The sequence below is a fragment of the Palaemon carinicauda genome, chromosome 1 (genome assembly GCF_036898095.1).
Source record: "Palaemon carinicauda isolate YSFRI2023 chromosome 1, ASM3689809v2, whole genome shotgun sequence".
Classification (NCBI taxonomy): domain Eukaryota; kingdom Metazoa; phylum Arthropoda; class Malacostraca; order Decapoda; family Palaemonidae; genus Palaemon; species Palaemon carinicauda.
In genome coordinates, this window is record NC_090725.1 from 208,022,877 (window position 1) to 208,043,775 (window position 20,899).

The 20,899-nt window shown below is 34.0% G+C and overlaps 1 protein-coding gene across 1 annotated transcript; it reads left to right on the plus strand.

The window, feature by feature from the left end:
- Positions 1–10,900: 10,900 nt before the first annotated feature.
- Positions 10,901–19,095, plus strand: LOC137653655 (lysosomal proton-coupled steroid conjugate and bile acid symporter SLC46A3-like). Its single transcript, XM_068387230.1, has 2 exons — positions 10,901–12,057; positions 16,750–19,095. The coding sequence occupies exons 1-2, from the start codon at positions 10,903–10,905 to the stop codon at positions 17,035–17,037; spliced, it is 1,443 nt and encodes a 480-aa protein (XP_068243331.1). The 5' UTR covers positions 10,901–10,902; the 3' UTR covers positions 17,038–19,095.
- Positions 19,096–20,899: the final 1,804 nt, after the last annotated feature.

Genomic DNA, 20,899 nt, shown 5'->3' on the forward strand with positions numbered 1-20,899 from the left:
CGTTACTTACGAACAAAAGTGGCAGCCAGGGCATACTCGTAACAGCTATGAACAGGAAAATTGGCAGAAGCAAAGCTTATATATACCGAAATATTCCCTTTAAATTTCCTTTGTATATATCAATTGATATAGGAGGTACCGACCCCGCCGCCGATGATATCAGTTGAATTATTCCAGGAACAATTCACTCCACCGCCAAAAGTAACCATTCAACCCATACAGAAATAAACGTTTGTTTTGGCTTTTCTATGGCAGATATCAACATGAAAATTAGTATTGAAAAGGTGAATATAATTCCCATAAATCCCTGAATCTTTCATTTAGAAATGTGAAATATTCTACGAGTAATTTATGAGACAGGCATTGTCCCTCGTTGCTGTCGCTCACTATCACGCATTTCACTCTAATGTTGCTACATTTAACATCATATTCAAGATGGCTATATGATATCTGTGTCTTTTCAATTGTAGATATTATCATGCAGTTTGGCAAGAACAGAGAAACTATGTTTCCCATCAATCACTGAAATTTTCATTTGGATATGTGAATTATTCTCTTCTGATATGTGAAATATTCTTCGAGTAATTTACGGCGCCGCCGAAAACTGGCCTTCCGTGGATATCGAAAAAGGGCTTGTGTGACTTTTCTATGGCAAGTATCAATACGAAAATTTGTATGAATGTAGTTCACATAAAACCCATCAAACCCTGTGGAAATCATTTGGATATCTGTAAAACTCTAGGAGTAGTTTGCTCCTCTTCCCTGATTTTTTAGCTAAAAGTCGTCACTTATGAACATAAGTGACAGCCAGGGCATGCCTATTGCAGGTATGAACATGAAAATTGGCAGGAACAAAGCTTATATATATCTAAATATTCCCTTAAAGTTTCATTTGAATGTATTAATTTGTATAGGAATTATTGACACCGCCGCGGAAAATATCAGCTCCCCCCCTCAACACCCACCTCCCCCGCTCCGAAATCTATGGCTAGTGAATGACTGGGCTAAGGGTTGGGTGAGATTCATTCACGAAAATTTTGGCATTTCATATAAGGTCAGTCACTTCTTTCGCGACAATAAAGCATTTTAAGAACATCAACAATATTAAATTAGATCTATTATATACAATAATAACTTAAAAAAGAAAAACAAGAGAAACAAGATAGAACAGTGTGCCCGTGTGCACCCTAAAATGTAAATTTCTGTTATTACGAAGATCCTTATGAGAGCATTTTGGGAATGAGGTCTTATGATGTATCACGTGACACAGCCATATAAAATGTACCTAAGGGGGGTGGGTTATATTTAAGGAGAGTTCTGCATTGCGGAGGCACACCTCTCTGGCCAGTGAACCGACATTTCCGGGCAGGACAATACAGCACATGGTATCATATCCAAATACAACTTAAGAAAAAGGATAACAAATTAGTTTTTTTATTTACACATTTTATCGAAAAACCAGAATTAAATCTAAAGATTTATTGAAATAGCTTACTAATTATATATATATATATATATATATATATATATATATATATATATATATATATATATATATATTATAGAAATTAATAATAACATGCAAATTTTTTAATAAAAATATTAATAACTGTTTACTTCCGTAGTTCAATTTGGTAACTTAGACTTCGTAAGTATTCTAACTTTGAGTCTTGTTTGAAAACATCTTTGTGTCCAATAGTTTACTATAAATACTTTAATCTTTATTTTAGATCTTTAGAACAGTGGTAGTAATTTGAGATTGTAAAAAAAAAAAAGAAAAAAAAGGTAATCTGTGATTTAAAGACTATTTGTGGTACCTGCTTTTTTGGAATTCAGTTGGTTATAAATATTAACTGACTTCAGACTAAATAGCTTTTCTCACATTAGAGCCGGATACTTCAGAGAAAAGGATATTAGGAACCAGACCTGGATAAGAGTTTTCTCATCAAGCAAAATATCAAAGGAAGCACAAAGCAATAACGAAGTAATGACTGATTATGGAAATAGACCCGATAAGATCAATTACTTGAGGATTCTAAGTCACCAAATTGAACTTCATAAGTGAATTACCATTAATGTTTCGATAAAAATATTTCAGTTTTAAGTGATCGTATTTCAATGCATATTCTCATTACAGTAGTTATTTAAATAAATCTTTTATTTCTATTTTTGTTTATCAATAAAATCTGTAAAGTCAAAATCTAATTTAGTCATTCCTTTTATGAAATGGTCTCTGCATTTGTTTTGTTGTGTTGAATTGTCATGAGTTGATATATGATGTTCTTAATTTTCTTTGTGCTAAATTGTCATGGACTGAACTGGCTTTGCTCTGAATTGTCGGCGCTGAATTGTCCTGCGTGGAATTGTCGCTGTGCCCTCTGGCCAGTCTCTTTCAGGACTTCAATATTCTGGTTACTTTATTTTTCAGGCTTTTTAAGTCATCCTACTGCATCATTACTCTTCCGCAATCCCTTCTAGACCTCTAAAATTCTCTTACTTTTTTGCAGTGTCTCTCAGGCCTCCAACAACCTGATCATTGTTTTATAGTCTCTTTCAGGTCTCCAATAACCTTATTAGTACTTTACCTCCAAAAACCTCATCACTTTTTATAGTCTCTTTCAAGTCACCAATAACCTTATTAGTATTTTACAGTGTCTTCCGAGCTTCGCCAACCACCTTACTTTTTTATAGTCTGTTTCAAGTATCCAATAACCTTATTAGTCTTTTACAATGTCTTTCAGGATTCCAACAAATTCACCACTTTTTTGTATTCTCTTTCAATTCTCCAATAACCTTATTAGTCTTTTATGGTGACTTTCAGGATTCCAACAACCTCACCACTTATTTGTAGTCTCTTTCAAGTCTCCAATAACCTTATTAGTCTTATACAATGACTTTCAGGATTTCAACAGCCTCCCCACTTTTTGTAGTCTCTTTCAAGTCTCCAATAACCTTATTAGTCTTTTACAGTGTCTTCCAGGCCTCCAACAACTCAACCCTTTTTATAGTCTTTTCCAAGTCTCCAATAAACTCATTAGTCTTTTACAGTATCTTTCAGGCTTCCAACAACCACATCACTTTTTATAGGCTCTTTCAAGTCTCCAACAACCTTATTAGTATTTTACAGTCTCTTTCAGCCCTCCAAAAACCCCATCAGTAATTTTAGTCTCTTTCAGGTCTCCAATAATCTTATTATTTTTTTACAGTGTCTTTCAGGCTTCCAACAAATCATCACTTTTTGTAGTCTCTTTCAATTCTCCAATAACCTTATTAGTCTTTTACAATGTCTTTCAGGCTTTCACCAACTTCATCACTATTTCATAAGCTCTTTCAAGTCTCCAATAACCTTAATAGTCTTTGACAGTGTCTTTCAGGCTTCCAACTACCTTATCAGTTTTTTGTAGGCTCTTTCAAGTCTCCAATAAACTTATTAGTCTTTGCAGTGTCTCTCAGGCTTCCAACAATCTCATCACTTTTTTATATTCTCTTCCATGTGTTCAATAACCTTATTTAATCTTTACGGTGTCTTTCAGGTTTCCAATAATCTCATCACTTTTTTAGTCTCTTTTTTTGTGTCCAATAACCTTATTAGTCTTTACAGTGTTTTTCAGGCTTTTAACAACCTTATCACTTTTTTATAGTCTCTTTCTTGTGACCAATAACCTAATAAGTCTTTGCACTGTCTTTCAGGCTTTTAACAACCTTATTACTTTTTTATAGTCTCATTCTTGTGTCCAATAATCTTATTAGTCTTTACAGTTTCTTTCAGGCTTCCAATAACATCATCAATTTTTCATAGGCTCTTTCAAGTCTCCAATATCCTTATTAATATTTATAGTACCTTTCAGGACAATGGCAGCTTCATCACGCTTTTACAGTTTCTTTCCGGTGTAAAACAACTTCATCACTCCACTGTAGTCCATTGGCTCATGACATATGAGGTCACCATGGTAGAGCTAGAAAAAATTCCTCTCCTTAACACAATGATTTTCTCTACAGACATCATGCTAAAAAGATACTTCCTGTTCAGTGTTTAGAAACTTTGTTGGATATGGGATCTGTTTCTAATTAGGTGTTATCTCATGAAGCATTTGAGTTCTTTTATTACATTGCCAAATATGATTTAGAAAGGTTATGTATAGATATTTCGTATCAATGGACTTAATTTATTACCAGTAGGCCCCTATCATCCTCTTGCTCTCTTTATCATTTCGGTATTGTATGCTTGCCAACCGATTATCAGTAGTAAGAAATCTGAATTATAAAAGCTTTGAATGGAGCTGTTTGATGTTGGTGTTATGACAGTTTATAATCAAAATCTGATATCACATACTTAAACAAAACAAAATAAAACTAATCATGGTATCAGACAATATAAGCTGAAGTCACACTGTTGTGGAAACTGTGTAACCTTGTAGAGGCGTGACGGTTTGTTCTGACCTGACACTTTGCTCAGATTTTATCCACAAAATCTTAAACCTTCGGGGTGCTGTATCAGGAAGGTATAAATTAGCAAACCTTAAAAAAATGCGATAGGCCTAGCTAGCCAGAAAGGGTTGAAAATAGCTCAAGTTACAGGTAAAGAGATACCCGGACATTTTCATCGACAACGGACAGGTTCGAAATGGGGCACCCCCAAAGGAATATGCCGTCATTGCAACTACAAATGTTGGGACCATGAGAGATAAATGTGAGGAAGTCGTTGAACTTCTAATGAGAAGAATAAGAGAATTATTGGAAGTGCAGAGTCCAGAATAAGGGGACATGGCAGGAAGACCACCATAAAAAGTAAGAATTAATATCCTCCAAAATTGATGATACTAGAGGCCATATTATGGTGAAAATATTTACACCTGAGTTTTCCAATTGTATCCAACATATCATATATATCTATATATATATATATATATATATATATATATATATATATATATATATATATGTGTGTGTGTGTGTGTATATATATGTAAATATATATATATATATGTATATATATATATCTTAATATATGCATATATATATATATATATATATATATATATATATATATATATATATATATATATATATACAATGCATACCTCAGGAGATGGAAATTTTCTATGTTAATCTTCAGGAAGTAGTTGACCAATGCCCAGTTGACGGTGACATGAACGGCCATGTGGGCAGCAACAGACATGGTTCCTGCTGATTTGGATTTATCTTATATTTCTACTTTTTTTTTTTTTCAAAATGATACCCAACAGTGTAAGAACTATAGAAGAATATCATTTATGAGCCATATAGGCCAAATCTAAGAAAATGTTTTAGAGAGAAAAGTGACACTGGTAGTATAGGACAAGCTATGTGAGAGTCAGAGCAGTTTCAGAACAGGTTACTGAACAACAGATCAAATATCTGCTTTAAGAATCTTCTTGGGAAAGAAATCAGAATTTAATCAAGTCCAACAACAATGCTTTCTCGAATTTGAGAAAGATTTTGACAGAGTTTCCCTATAATAACTTTGGGAAGTAGCGCAAAATAATGGGGTCTCTGAACTGCTACTAAGAACAATGAAAAGTACCTATAAAGATCAGTAGAGTACTGTAGCTGATGGAGAGGCTATCTTTAACATCAATACTGGGGCAAGGCAGAGCAGTTTACTCTCCCCCATTCCCTTTATTATACATAGAGTTATTTTTGGGTATGCTGATGATATTGTGAAACTCACCGGTAGCAAAGAAAGTTATGAAAAAAAGGAGACCGAATAGGAATAAAGGGAGAGAGCAGCCTATTCAAATGCCTTTCTTTTTAAAAATGGGAAAAAAATATCAATATCAGTATTTGTGTATTGTTGGATATTATAATAAGAATTTTGTTTCAAACATTTATCGGATAAGATGTCAATAAAAAAAGGGTATCCCTTTTTGCTTCTGAAAAAAATGTCAGCGATTGTCAAACTATCCATCCCCGTTGATCAAACGGGAAGTTATCGTAATTCCAACTTATAGGCCGGTAGCTAGGTAGAGTTTGGTCATACGAACGTGGTACCACTTGTGCAGTACGAGGTCACATAGAAAATTATATCCCTTATGAAGAACTGGACGTCTCCCGGGAATCAACTGAAACGTTAGTCCCGTGGACTCTCAAAAGGGGTGAAAAAAAAAATCAGTTTCATCAAACGTACATGTGTACCACACACAATGCATTTCATGATAGGGTACACATCATACTCATTAAGAAATGGTTCATGCCAGGCAAAATCTTTGCTGGCTAGAAAAAAAAAGCTACACCAAACATTCTTTTTACCATTTGAAAAAAAGTTTATATACTTCTACACATCTCATGGAGTTCACAATAGTCAATGCCAGACATATTGTCTGCTGCATTATGCCTCCCAGACATACCCAAAAGTTGACTCCTCCCTCTGCTCTGGAAAAATCTACGTAAATAAAACATAAAAGATACTGAATTAAACTACTTTAGAATGAAAGATAGCAGCTTAAAGAGTATAAAGTGACCCTTGACAGAAATACTGATTGCTGCCTTACGGCCGCCAGAAACAAAGAATAGGTCTAAAAGAATAGGTTTGAGCAAACAATCTCGGTACCACTTGAAACAAAGTTTATATACTTCTACGCATATCAGGGAGTTCATGACCAATGTCAGACAAATTATCTGATACATTGTGCCTGCCAGACACGCCCAAAGGTTGACCCCCACCCTCTGCTCTGGATAAATTGATGGAGATAGAACATAAAAGTTACTGAAGGTAACCACTGTAGCCTAATTTGAAATGAAAGATAAATTACAAAGTGACACTTGCCAGACATATTCCCTGCTGCATTAGGCACACCAGACACTCAAAGGTAGAGCCTAATATTTTGGGAGTCAGACACACTAAAGGGCATAAATATTTTTTGCTTTATCCAACATTATTGATGTTCAAGTTATCTTCCCAGGTTCAAACCACGGCCATTAATGTTATTTTTTTCTTTTCTTTTCTTTCCAGAAAATTTGTGGAAACCCAGGAAATCCTTGATAGCGTTTTTCATTTCTTTTCTCTTATAAATGCTAATTAATATGAAAATTTCCTAGAGAGAGAGAGAGAGAGAGAGAGAGAGAGAGAGAGAGAGAGAGAGAGAGAGAGAGAGAGAGAAAAAAAACATTAAGGAGCTGCAATTAGCATGTTGATCGTCAAATTAGATGATCAATTTGATTTTGTGTTTCATAGTACGAGGAAAACATTCATATAGTTGTTAATTGTCAACAATTGTAAACAATTTTTCTATTTGAAATAATATCAAATATAGTAAGTTAAATATATTGATTACAAAATTAGCTGGAGAAATCACCAATAGATTTAGTGTAATCATGCATTCATCATCATCATCATCATCATCATCATCTCCTCCTACACCTATTAATGCAAAGGGCCTCAGTTAGACTTTGCCAGTCGTCTCTATCTTGAGCTTTTAGATCAATATTTCTCCAGTCATCATCTAATACTTCATGCTTCATATTTCTCAACCTGGTAAGCCTTAGTCTTCCAACTCTTCTAGTGCCTTGCAGAGCACAGTTGAAAGTTTGGTGAACTAATCTCTCTTGGGGAGTACGATGAGCATGCCCAAACAATCTCCATCTACCCCTCACCCTGATCTCATCCAAATATAGCAATCGAGTAATCTCACTTATAGTTTCGTTTCTAATCCTATCCTGTCATTTCACTCCTAATATTCTTCTGTGAGCTTTGTTCTCAAACTTGCAAAATCTGTTGGATATAGTTTCATTGTCATACCACAACTCATGTCCATACAGTAACACCGATCTCACTAAACTGATATATAGCCTGATTTTTATACGTATTGTTTTTTTTATTATTATTGTTAGTTTAGTATTTAAGCATGATGTATATTTTCTATCTCTATTAATATTTATGCAGTCTGGAGACATTGAGCGAAATCCTGGACCAGTATGTAAATACTAGACTTCGTCAGTATCATCTACTGTAATGCAATATTCGTGATCTACGTGCAAATATTCAAGATATTACAGTTGCGTCCAGAGCATATGATAGTCTTTTGGGCTCAGAAACTTTAGTTTCTATTATGAGATACTCCTCTGAGTTCCTTATAACTGGTTTTAAGAAGTCAATAATTTTAAAACGGGATGCCATTCCTAGGGCCAGGGGAATGGCGGTGTATATTAGGACTGCGTACTCTGCTTCTCATAAGTCCTCCTTTGAATATGAATGTCATTATATACAGATAATAAAAGTTTGTGGGATGCATAACTATTTGTGTTCGATCTACCGGAATCCAGATATGGATCATTCTATCTCTGACTGTCGTCTTGCCATTATGGCCAAGATACAAGAAAATGATAGACTAGTCTCTTTTGTTTTTGTTAGTGATTTCAATGTTCACTGTTGGTAGTGGTCACCATGGCTTAAGAGCTTTGCACTTTGCCTCAGAATCAGACTGTGAGCAAATCATAAATGAAGCTACTCCCAGGTCTGGTAACTGCTTGGACCTCGTATACACCGACTCTTCTGCGGTTATAACAAGCAAGGTTGGTTCTCCAGAGGGAACATCTAATCATGCCTTGATTTCATCAGTAATGAAGATTGAGCAGCCTGTTTCTGATGTATAATATTCATGAAAGATTTATATAAAATCTCAAGCAGATTGGAATGGCATTTTGAGTGATCTTTTGGGCTGCAATTGGCCACAAATGTATAATAGTGTTGATCCTGTTGTCCCTTTGAATGAGAATCTAGTCAACATAATTGATAGGCGTATCCCTTCCCGTGTTCTAAGGTGCCGAGTGAAAGACAAACCATGGTTCAATGATGATTGTAGACGTGCTTATCTGGAGAAGCTTTAGCTCAGATAGTTTAGTTTATACTTCAACTGAAAGGGAATACAATTTATCCATAAAAGAAGCCCTTATTGGTACAACCCAGAAACACAAGTGGTGGACTACCCTTAAATCTGCACTCTTTGGAGTAGATGCAACAGTTCTTCCCTAACTTAAACCCAGATGGCTCTGTCACTCAATGTCCAAAGTAAAATGCAACCCTTTTTGGCTGATGTGTTTGACATTAAGTAGAGAAATGAGAAACTTGGTCTTCATTCTTGTTTTCCTGAGGCTAAACTAACTAGTATAGCTTTTCTTAAATTAAAGCTCTCTTGTACTCTTAAATCGTATTTTTCCTTGGTTTTTATAAAGGCTGTACATTTCTTAGCTCCAAAGTTATATGTTATTTTGAGAAAATTAGTAAGAAGAGGTTTCCGAATTGGTAATGTTACTCCAATAAGTAATTATGTTTATGGTAGCTCAAGTCCAACTAATTACCGCTAAATTTTCATAATTCCCATATTATCCAAAGTTTTGAACGTCTTTTGGCAAAACGTCTAAATAAGTTTCCTGAAGGGAATCATCTGTTCCCTAATTTGCAATTTTGCTTTCAAAAAGGCCTTGGAACATGTTATGCTCTTCTTATATTATCCAATGCTGTACAGAAATCCCTTAGTTGTGGTCAAGAAATTCGTAAGATCGGCCTTGATTTTAGTGCTGCCTTTGACCATGTTAATCATGAGGCCTTTGTTTTCAAACTCAAACAGTTGGGTGTGGGTGGATCTTTTCTTGGCATCATCAATGAGCTTTTAAGTAATAGATGGCAAAGAGTTGCTGTTGATTAACACCATAGTGAGTATAGGAATGTGATATGTGGTGTTCCTCAGGGTAGTGTTTTTTTTTTTTCTATTACTTTTCATACTATATACACATGTGGTTTGACCTAGAAAACAAGCTCGTTGCATGTGCAGATGATACTGCTATCTTTGTATCAATTCTATCCCCTGAATGTAGATCTGAGGTTTCTAATTCCCTTAACAGAGATCTACTAAAATGGGTGCATGGCACAAATTATGGGGCATGAAGACGAATCCTGATAAACTTCAAAAAATGATCGTAAGTAGGTCAAAAAAAGTTGCTCCTCAACATCCGGATCTTAGCATTTATAATGTTTCTTTAACTCTGTATAACTCTTTTAAAATTTTATGTGTGATTCTTGACAGCCAATTAATTTACTTTTAAGAAACACATTAGGTCTGTGTCTTTTTCAATTGCACAAAAATATTTGTTTATTTAGAAAGTCTTTTAACAATTTCGGTGATCGATCTATTCTGAAAAAGTATTTTAATTCTTTCATTCTATCTTGTTTCTAGTATTGTTCTCCTGCCTGGTCTTCAGCTGCTGATTCTCATTTTAATTTTTTGGACAGGAACTTACAGTCGATTAAATTTCTTATTCCTAATCTAGATATCAATAAGTTTGTTATGCCTGTTACATAAGTTTTCTTTTTTCATAATTCTTACCATCCCTCACATTCCGATCTTCCCAGACAGTACCTTCCTGTTCGTAATACTAGGTATGCAGCTAATTGCAATAGTAAGGCCTTCTCCAGCATGAGGCTCCATACTTTACAGTATTCTAGAATTTTTATTCCAATTTTGATCAAGTTGTGGAATAATCTTCCTAATCGGGTAGTTGAATCGGTGGAACTTCAAAAGTTCAAATTTGCAGCTGGCTGACATAAGTTGTAACTCTTCTTAAAATAATTCAATCTAATTATTCATTACTTCTTATATAGTGTATTTATTTCCTTTTTTCCTTTCCTAACTTTGCTATTTTTCCCTATTGAAGACCTTGGGCTAATAGCATCCTGCTTTTCCAACTAAGGTTGTAGCTTAGCTAGTAATAATAAAGATAGTAATAAAACAATTAGGCATTGGTAATATTTTGCGACTGAAAAAGCCAACTATCTATTCAAGAGGAAGACGATAATTATGATAAGGAAAGTTACAAAGTTACTTCAACATATTTCAGCCTTTATCTTGCAGTCTTATGATAGGGACAATGGTGTGCGCAAGGCTCCGTAAAGCCTTGATATCGGCCAAGGATGTTTTCAGCGCGATCACGATTGAACCTATGTTGTTTCTGAATGCAATGTCTATGACTGGTTCATTAGCTCCAACTGAGAATCTGAAGCTTGATAGGTACTGCAGGGTAACACTTGGTTATCCCAGTGAAGTATGTGAGAAAATGAACGATGGAAACCACGAAAGTATACAAGTGGAAGTGCAGAAACGGGTTAATATTTTTCACTTTCGTGAAAAACTAATAGCAAGCATAATTCCCGTGTTACTGTTATCATTTATCGCATCTTGGAGCGATCAAAGAGGAAGGAGATTACCTATACTTCTATCAATATTTGGTACCACCCTTAGTTCCGCAACTTATCTTTTGGTTTCTTTTTTTCCAACTTGGCCTCCAGAAATTTTGTATGTAGCCTCATTTTTTACATCGTTCGGAGGCGGGTGGTCTTTATTCTACATGGCCATCTACAGTTACATGTCTGATATGTCAAAGGCTGAAGCTCGAACCAAACGACTTGCTTTAATGAAAGGTATCTGGGGTTTGGGATCTCCAGCCGGTACTGCTATGGGAACCCTGATCTATGATGCTGGAGGGTTCTGTTGGGTCTTTGGTTTTAGCACGTTCCTTTACCTACTTTGCTTCTTTTACTCTCTTTTCCTCATAAAAGATAATAAGAAACTGATCGAACAAAATAAAGAAATCTCCAAACAACAGCGTTTGTGGAACCCTAAGAATGTAGTAGATTTATTTCGTGCTTGCTTAAGAAAGCGGCAAGGAAACGGGAGATGGCACATTATGCTTTTATTATGCCTCATGCTTATGATAATGGGTACGTATCCACAAAACTTTTACTTATGGGTATTGCGAGTTCTTAACTGGGACATAAACTCATACAGTATATACAAGATTGTTGATGATATCGGTTCATCGATTGCAATGATTTGCTTAACTCCGGTTTTCGTATACCTGCGTCTCCATGACTGTTCTGTGGGAGGTATGACTCTTATAGTCCTATTCTGTCGACTCTTAGCTTTTGGGATGACAACTTCAGAAAGCCAGTGGTGGGTTCCTTACGTTTTCATCTTCATTCCAGTGGAGTATGGCAGCGTCGCTATCAGGAGCAGATTAACAAAGGTTTGTATGAAATGAAAGTTTTAAATGTCAATAAAAATGTACCGATATAAAAGCACTCACACGCTCACACGCACACACACATATACATATATATATATATATATATATATATATATATATATATATATATATATATATATATATATATATATATATATATACATATATATATATATATATATATATATATATATATATATTTATACATATATATATATATATGTATATATATACATATATATACAGTATATATAAATATATATATAGATATATATATATATATATATATATATATATATGTATATATATATATATATATATATATATATATATATATATATATATATATATATACATTATATATTCTCTCTCTCTCTCTCTCTCTCTCTCTCTCTCTCTCTCTCTCTCTCTCTCTCTCATATATATATATATATATATATATATATATGTGTGTGTGTGTGTGTGTGTGTGTGTGTGTATTATGTGTTTTGGTTTCGATAGAAGTCGTTTCACTTAGCAATGATGTTATGCATAGGTAACTATGACACACAAGTCACTGCTATTTTCATACGTGTTTTAACTAAAAAAAAAAAAAAAGAGAGAAAAGACACACTCGTCCACGAGTCCTGACTTTGATCGTGATAGGAGATAGAAATCTCTTTTTCCTATGTTTATTTCCTCCATGTGCAATCAGAAAGGGTGATTTGAATGAATTGCTACTAATTAGGTCTCATATACCTAGAAGTTGGAAAAAAACACGCTGGTAAGCAAAAATTATATCCTGACTAACTAGAACATATTATAAGACGCCGTTTACTTTCGATAATTAGATTGTCATTTCTCTTCATGGCTTGTTATGGAGCAACTCTGCCTCACACTCGAGAGTATTGAGTCCCTCACTGACCATTATCATCATCATCATCATCTCTTCCTACCCCTATTGACGCAAAGGGCCTGAGTTAGATTTCACCAGTGGTCTCTATCTTGAGCTTTTAAATCAATACTTCTCCATTCATCATTTCCTACTTCACGATTCATAGTCCTTAGCCATGTAGGCCTGAGTTATCCAACTCTTCTAGTACCTTGTGGAGACAAGTTAAACGTTTGCTGAACTAATCTCTCTTGGTAACTGCAAACAGAATGCCCAAACCATCTCCATCTACCCTTCATCGTGATCTTGTCCACATATGGCACTCGATTAATCTCTCTTATAGTTTCATTCCTAATCCTGCCCAACCATTTAACTCCCAATATCCCTCTGAGGGCTTTTTTCTCAAATCTACTAAATCTATTAGAGATTTTTTCATTATCATACCATGACCATACTGTAACATCAATCTCACTAAACTGATATATAGTCTTATTTTTTATATGTAATTTCATGGCGATTTGATTTCCAAATTCTACTTACCCTAGCCATTGTCTGATCTTTTTTTTCATTCTTTCACTAAACTCTAATTCTAAAGGCTCTGTATTGGAGATCATAGTTCCTAGATACTTAAATGATTCTACCTCATTAATCCTTTCTCCTCCCAATGATATTTCATCTTCCATTACATATTCCGTTCTCATCATTTCTGTTTTTTTTTTTTTTTTTTTCTATTTATCTTAAGCCCAACCTCAGGTGATATTTCATGCATTCTGGTAAGCAAGCATTGCAAATTCTGTGTTGTTTTGCAATACCAAGTAAACATTCTATGGCAACATTGGAAGTGTCACACAACTTTTCAGTAACAAAGCTGGTTGAGTATATCATAGTTGTAATCGGAAATGAAAAGATTCAGAAACAGATCTCGCGTTACCAGAGTGTGCAGTTCATGACAACCCTTTCTATTTGTTTTTCAATGGAAGACGAGGATGATGTGTATATATATATATATATATATATATATATATATATATATATATATATATATATATATATATATACATATATATACATATATATATATATATGTATATGCATACATATATATGTATATATATATATATATATATATATATATATATGTGTGTGTGTGTGTGTGTGTGTGTGTGTGTATGTGTGTGTGGGGGGGAGAGTGAGAGTGAGAGTGTGTGATTTGAGTAAAATAATTGTTGTGTTTATCTTTGTTTATCTTTCAAATAGTTTTATTCCATTCTTATTTCAGCTAAAGCAAAATATATTTGCTGCTCCTTTTATGCCATTTTATCGCTGTTTGATGCTTTACTTACTGAAAGAATTGTGTGTTTTCCAATCTTGGCAAGTTTTTATTTTAAGAAAAAGTGGCTATAGTATGCGTAAAAACATGAGTACAGCTTTAGAGTAAAAGAAAAAATATGTAGAATGAAAGTAACAATTGCAAAGAAGTACAGAGGAAGGGTACAAAAGAAATGAATTGTGTAAATCAAAAAAACTTATATCAGGTTACCACATTTATCTAACTCAGTTCAATGAGTGATTCGATCTTTTAAAACTTGTTCGATTGTAAATAACTGTTTTTACCATGAATATTTTCATATAGTAGTCTGGTCATATACGGTTGCAAGAAGTGCTTGCGGCGTTTTGAGGGCCTGGCTTGAAGTTTTGGTCGTAGTTCTGGAGACTTTTGGAAGAACATTTTACAATTTGATTCCTGGAAATACTATGCAATTTATCACTACATCTCAAAACCATAACCAGATGAACCGATGATTCAGAATGAAAAGAAATGTCAGCAACGAATCACCTTCGTTTACTGGAATCGTAACGAATGGTCAAATATTACCGTTTTAAACATTAACTTGACATATCACGTCAAAATCATGGCTGCTCTGATTCTTTGTTCTGGTTATATTCCACACAGATTTTCTATATTTTCTTACGAATTATACTAAAAATTCCCCATTCCATAATTTCATCCCTGGCACTCAACTAGCAAGGATAGTACACTATAAACAAAAGCAAATTTCTCGAGGACCCAAGAGGAACGAGTTTACTGTAGGTGTACTGAACTGTAGCTGCCAGACCCCGTGGAGTTTTAAGCTTTCAACTCCTTTCCGGTCCAGTCACCATCTTTCTTGGACCTATGTTGACCCCTTTCAAGATTTACCTCTACTGTGGGCTGCCCATGCTCAAGAGCCCGCGTCATGCCAAAGCTGCAAGGCAATCTTAATCTATCAAATCAGAATCTCCTTCCTTCTCATACATAAGTTAAATATATTCTTATTGAGTCTAAAAATATTTCAAAATAATCATTAACAACTACTAAATGAGAATATGATTGCCCTGCATCTTGCCATTTTGGCAACATAATATTGTGTAATGCTGGAGAAAACGGGAATAGTACAGACGGGATGAAAGGGAGGGAGGAAGGAGAGAAAGAAGGCAATGCAGCACTGTTTGTCCTTGCATTCAACTGAATTACGCAAAAAAAAAAAAAAATATTTTGCAAGAATAATAAATCCTTGAGTTTAACTTATTGTATAACTGGAATTTGTCTGGAATTTGAGATTCCAGACAAAATAAGATGTAATTACGCTGAACTCTTAAGAAGAGCAAAATTCCCTGTTGTCCGCAGAAGTAATTACAAATCCATCAATATGTATGTTTATCGAAATTTGCGCTAAGCTGACAAGACCTGTGATATAGCCATGATTATAGCCAGGGATTATTTGCCCAAACATCTGTTGGCAGAAGAAATTAAATAAATACAAAAAAGTAAAAACATATATATCAACAATTAATCAACCTTTTCTTCAGATTTGTCATAATGATATAGTTCATTGCATTAAAAAAAAAAAAAAAAACTTGAAAAGGGCTGTCTTATGAAAACAGAAACAGGTTGGTCAACTGTGTTCAATAAGAATAACATAGTGTATCATTATGTTCCAAAAGAGTTTTTTACATATATGACAACAACAACAACAAACAAATGTAGCCGATTCAAGTCCACTGCAAGAAAAGGCCTCACACTTGTCAATTCATGTCTGGGGTCTGGGGTTTGGGCAGTTTTCATCACCATGGTGGCCAGGATATACTGGTGATGGTGAGAGTTTTTCGTATGATCTATCACAGCAAACCAACCTAGGATGGGTGGCCCTGACTAGTACAGCTTTGGTGATCATGGCATATATATATATATATATATATATATATATATATATATATATATATATATATATATATGTATATATATATATATATATATATATATATATATATATATATATATATATATATATATATATGTATATATATATATATATATGTATATATATATATATATATATATATATATATATATATATATGTATATATATATATATATACATATATATATATATATATATATATATATATATATATATGTTCACAATTTCAAAGGATTTCAGGAAAGAAATTATTTAATGAAATATATATTTGTAACACTGCAATTTAGAATTGCTGTGTTACAAACATATTCTTCATTCACCTAGTAATCTGCATTTGCAAGTAATAGAGAAAGAAACCAATACAAAATACTTGACTCAAAAACAGAAACATTTTTAATCAGAGCATTCAAGAATTTTGCAGAATCGTTTTAAATAAACTGCTGAAGAGGTTTCGTGAAGCTTTCTTCATTTTGAGATCAATATATCTGTCTTTTTATTCTTGTATATAATTCAAATAACGAATTTAATTTTCATTTAATATCTTCTCAACTTTAATCAGCCTAAATATATTTTTTTCAGATTTGTGATGAAAATGAGATTGGCAGAGTGTTCGCTATGCTGGCCGTCCTGGAGGTGTTCTGGCCTATCGCGATCAGCGCCATCTTCACAAGTGTCTACGGCGCCACGATCGAACATTATCCTTCCTTCGAACACCTTGTTGGGGCAGGCTTTGCTCTTTTGGCAATCATGGGCTTTTTAGGACTAAGGCTGTCTCTGAACAATGATGAAATACAGGCTCTGAAGAAGAGGATTGACGCCGAGCAGGGACGATACCAAACCAAGATTTCAGCGGCAGAACGTAGATAAAACAGCTTAATATAGAATTGCCTTTTTTATAAATGAGCTTGCATATACCTATCAATTTTATAATAGTAGGCAAGGAAACTGACACTTGGTAATCACTTCTGTATATACTTTGAGTAAAACAATTTGTACTACTCTAGGCTACTCTAAATCTGTAAGAAATGGATACAAAAATTAGGCCTACAATTGTTCGACAAACTCGATATACTGTATATGGTTTTATTTTCATTAATTCCTATTCCAGCAATCACCCGATCCATCAATCTTGTAATGGCAATTAAAGCTCCACCGTTTATTTTTTTTCCCGACGAAAGTATTTGATAACATTGTAGATGATTTGCTTCGCTTAAACGTGCTCTGATTGAAGAGAACATCCATTGTCTTCAATGGTTGGATCAATGTCTCTAATTAGAATAAATTAGGAGACTTCTGCACCATACAATATTTTTGGTAAAGTTCTTCAGAAACAATGCCACGTTTGTGATAAAGACGAGCTTTTTGTTATCTTCTGGTAATACAAATTTAATGAAGAAACTTTTAAATTCAGAAGTAATTTATTCCTAGGAAAATCTTTATACCAATTCTATAAACCAGTCTTGTTAAATACAAATCATAATTATTATGACGAGTTTCGTACATTTGACACCTTTATTACATAATCTGAGTTCAACCCTGCACCTCGATTGTGTTCTGAATATAGTTGAAAAATAGTCAGTTCCGAATATAACTTCATGAAAAGAATCTCGTGGAATGGATTGATGATTATTCAGTAGCCAGTTTAACCATACACAAAATATTATTTTCAATAGGAATATTGTTTATGGGTAATGTACGGAGGTATGATTTCTTTATACCAAGGGGTAAGGCCGTTGACTCTACTGGAAAGTCACCTAACAGGATAACCTGCTTTGTATTTATATAAAAGATATAAACGTTATGAATATATATGTTAAGCAATGTGTATTTAAAGTTGGATACAAAGTTGACCAGAAAGCTGCTTTATCGAAGATTAACCTAATCAGACTATCAGACATTAACCTCAAATTTTACTATCACTTAATTTTTAGTAACCAAAGTAAAAATATTGAATAGAGGGGACAACATGAATGTGCTTTTAATTCTTAACTAATGCAGTTGACAACTGCTTTAGCCTGTTAGAAACGTCCCCGCCTGACATTCGCTGGACGGGAGATTTGATGGAGCCTATAGGTATACCTACTGAGCCCTCAGCATCCAATGCCTAGCCCTCCCTGGTCTTAACTTGATGGAGAGGTGGCTAGGCGCTATTCATCTGTATATATGGTCAGTCGGACCTTTCCCTGTCTCTTGCCTCTGTTCCCTTCTGAAAGGTAGAGTTGCTCTTCTTGGTAACATTGATGCAGCCGATGCTGTTGAATATTTATGTTCGTTCACACTTCACTGAATTGAGCACAGGATTTTGAACGAGATCCTCCCCGTCCAAAAATTCAGTGATTTGCCCATGGCAGAGTAAAATAACATTTGTGTTGTCGTGTGGACATTGTCTCAAATATTACTTCTTTTAGCATCTTTTAATGGCATGCCACTACCTCAGTCATTTAAATAATTTCCTACAATTTGCCATATATCATAATCATTTTGCCAGACCATATTAGATAAGGTCATTGTGTCGAATAATGTCATTAACCACACACCTTTCCTGGATTCCATCCTTAGTTAACCGAGGCGATTTGCGCGCACCCAAGATAAGCTCTTGGTTTCGTTCAGTAAATAATATTCTCTTTTATATGCACAAGAAAAAGAGCTATTCTCTTTACAGTGTAATTATACTTCATATGGATGAGAATTGAAAAAAAAATGATTGGACAAACAAATAAAAGAAAAATTCATTGTTACGGGGTGTCAGAAAATATTTTGAAATCTGATTTACTTAAGATTGCTCAATAATTGCCAGTGAAGAAAGTAGAGTAAATAAAGAAAAATAAAGATATTTTTTTCTTGTGTGTGTGTGGAAAAAGAACGTTGAATAATTGTAGTAGTGAAGATTACAATGAAAAATGAGAATGTATCTTAAATAATTGTGGTATTAATATTCTATAGGCGACCAATAAATCAGTGTCAAACTTATTGTTCATTTTAATTTCTACAACCTAAATACATCATTGCTCAAAGTTTGATTTAGTAGTGTATAACAAAAAGGATATAAGCATACAGTATATAACAATGTATTGTTTTAGTTATTATACTGAGAACCTTTGAAGAGATAAGCCTAAGCAAAATTAACATTTACACACAGAGGCAAATGATAGGATCAAGTGATTGATTATGTGCACACTGTGCCATTCATCTCGATTAATATTATGGGTCAATGTATTATGTTATATAATGTAAGTTACTGTTCATACTTTTTCGTATATAGGCCGATAGTTATTTTTATAGGTACGGGCCTGAAACTATGCAGCCGATAAGGAGGCGATGAAGAATCACGGCAGAAATTTAGCTGAGAATGAATCAAGATTAATGAAAGGTTGCACAGCCTCTCTGGGCGGAAATTCTAGAAGATAACTTGGTTCAATCAATGAGGAATCTAGTGATTACTGAGCTGGAATCAGTGTGTGTAGTGATGGATGATTTTTCTGTCCATAACGGCAATGTATTACAATGGTTTAGAAACCATCCCTTTATCATCTGGACTTGAACATAAATTGTTAACAAGTGGGATGCCAAATGAAATAACACAAAAGTAGGCCTAATCAAACATGCCAAATCAGTACGGGAGTCTCTTCATCACAGTATATATAAATCAACATTGGTGTAAAACTCGCAAAATTGAAGACCAGGATGGCTAAAAATTTCAATAGATATGCACATACATGTACACGTACTTAGCACCCTCTCTCACCATGGTAGACTTTTCCTCTCTCCCCTAACCAAGGATCGGGGAGAGCTGACGTAAACGGAAAGGTATATATATATATATATATATATATATATATATATATATATATATATATATATATACTAGTGACTTACGTAAATTTCTAAGCTCCAAAACTCACCTGCTTTATATTACATATCTTGACAGACACTAGATAACCTCTGAGCTCTGAGAATAATACGCAACTCCCAGGCAATAACATATATGAACACTGGATATCTAAAAGTTCTCTTTACTTTACACTCAAAACATAACTGGGCAATTACTTCACTTTTAACGAGAACTGTTCTTAAATCAACCTCTTACTTCCATTCTTAGTCAGGGGATACGAGCAAAGCACTGAGAAAAGTATTGGTGATCAAAATAATATACACTTTACAAAAATGGATATATTCCATAAAAAATTAACAAATTCCAAAAAAATAACACCAAAATAAATCACTTGAAATATTAAATCTGAACTAACCCTTAGACTAAGACAAAATGACACTCTATAAAAAAGAAATTATATAATCACTTGTTTCGCTATAAATCAATTTATAAAAATATTTAATTTTGACAATTAATGAATAAATAATACGTTAACACTATAGAAAATAAAACAGAATTGCACTTACATATACTTAACTGTTAATCTTATGTCCTTAGGTTAGACCGGACAATTTGCCATAAACAAATTTGCCGTAGGACAATTGATTGTAAGACATTTTGCCGTAAGAAAAATTGCCGTACGGATATTTTGCCGCAAGGACATTTCACTGTAAAAAGTATATGCTTTGTCATGTATAGATTAAAAAAAAGAATGAAGAGAAAGAGAGAGAGAGAGAGAGAGAGAGAGAGAGAGAGAGAGAGAGAGAGAGAGAGAGAGAAGGGTCGTTATAAATTTTGACACCCGTCGTTAAATGTTTAAATGAGGTCATTACAAATTCGGTAGTTTACCATATTTTT

Coding starts and splice junctions, on each gene's coding strand:
- LOC137653655 (XM_068387230.1), top strand. CDS start 10,903: ATGGTGTGCGCAAGGCTCCGTAAAGCCTTGATATCGGCCAAGGATGTT. Junction 12,058..16,749: donor TCAGGAGCAGATTAACAAAG/GTTTGTATGAAA, acceptor TATTTTTTTCAG/ATTTGTGATGAAAATGAGAT.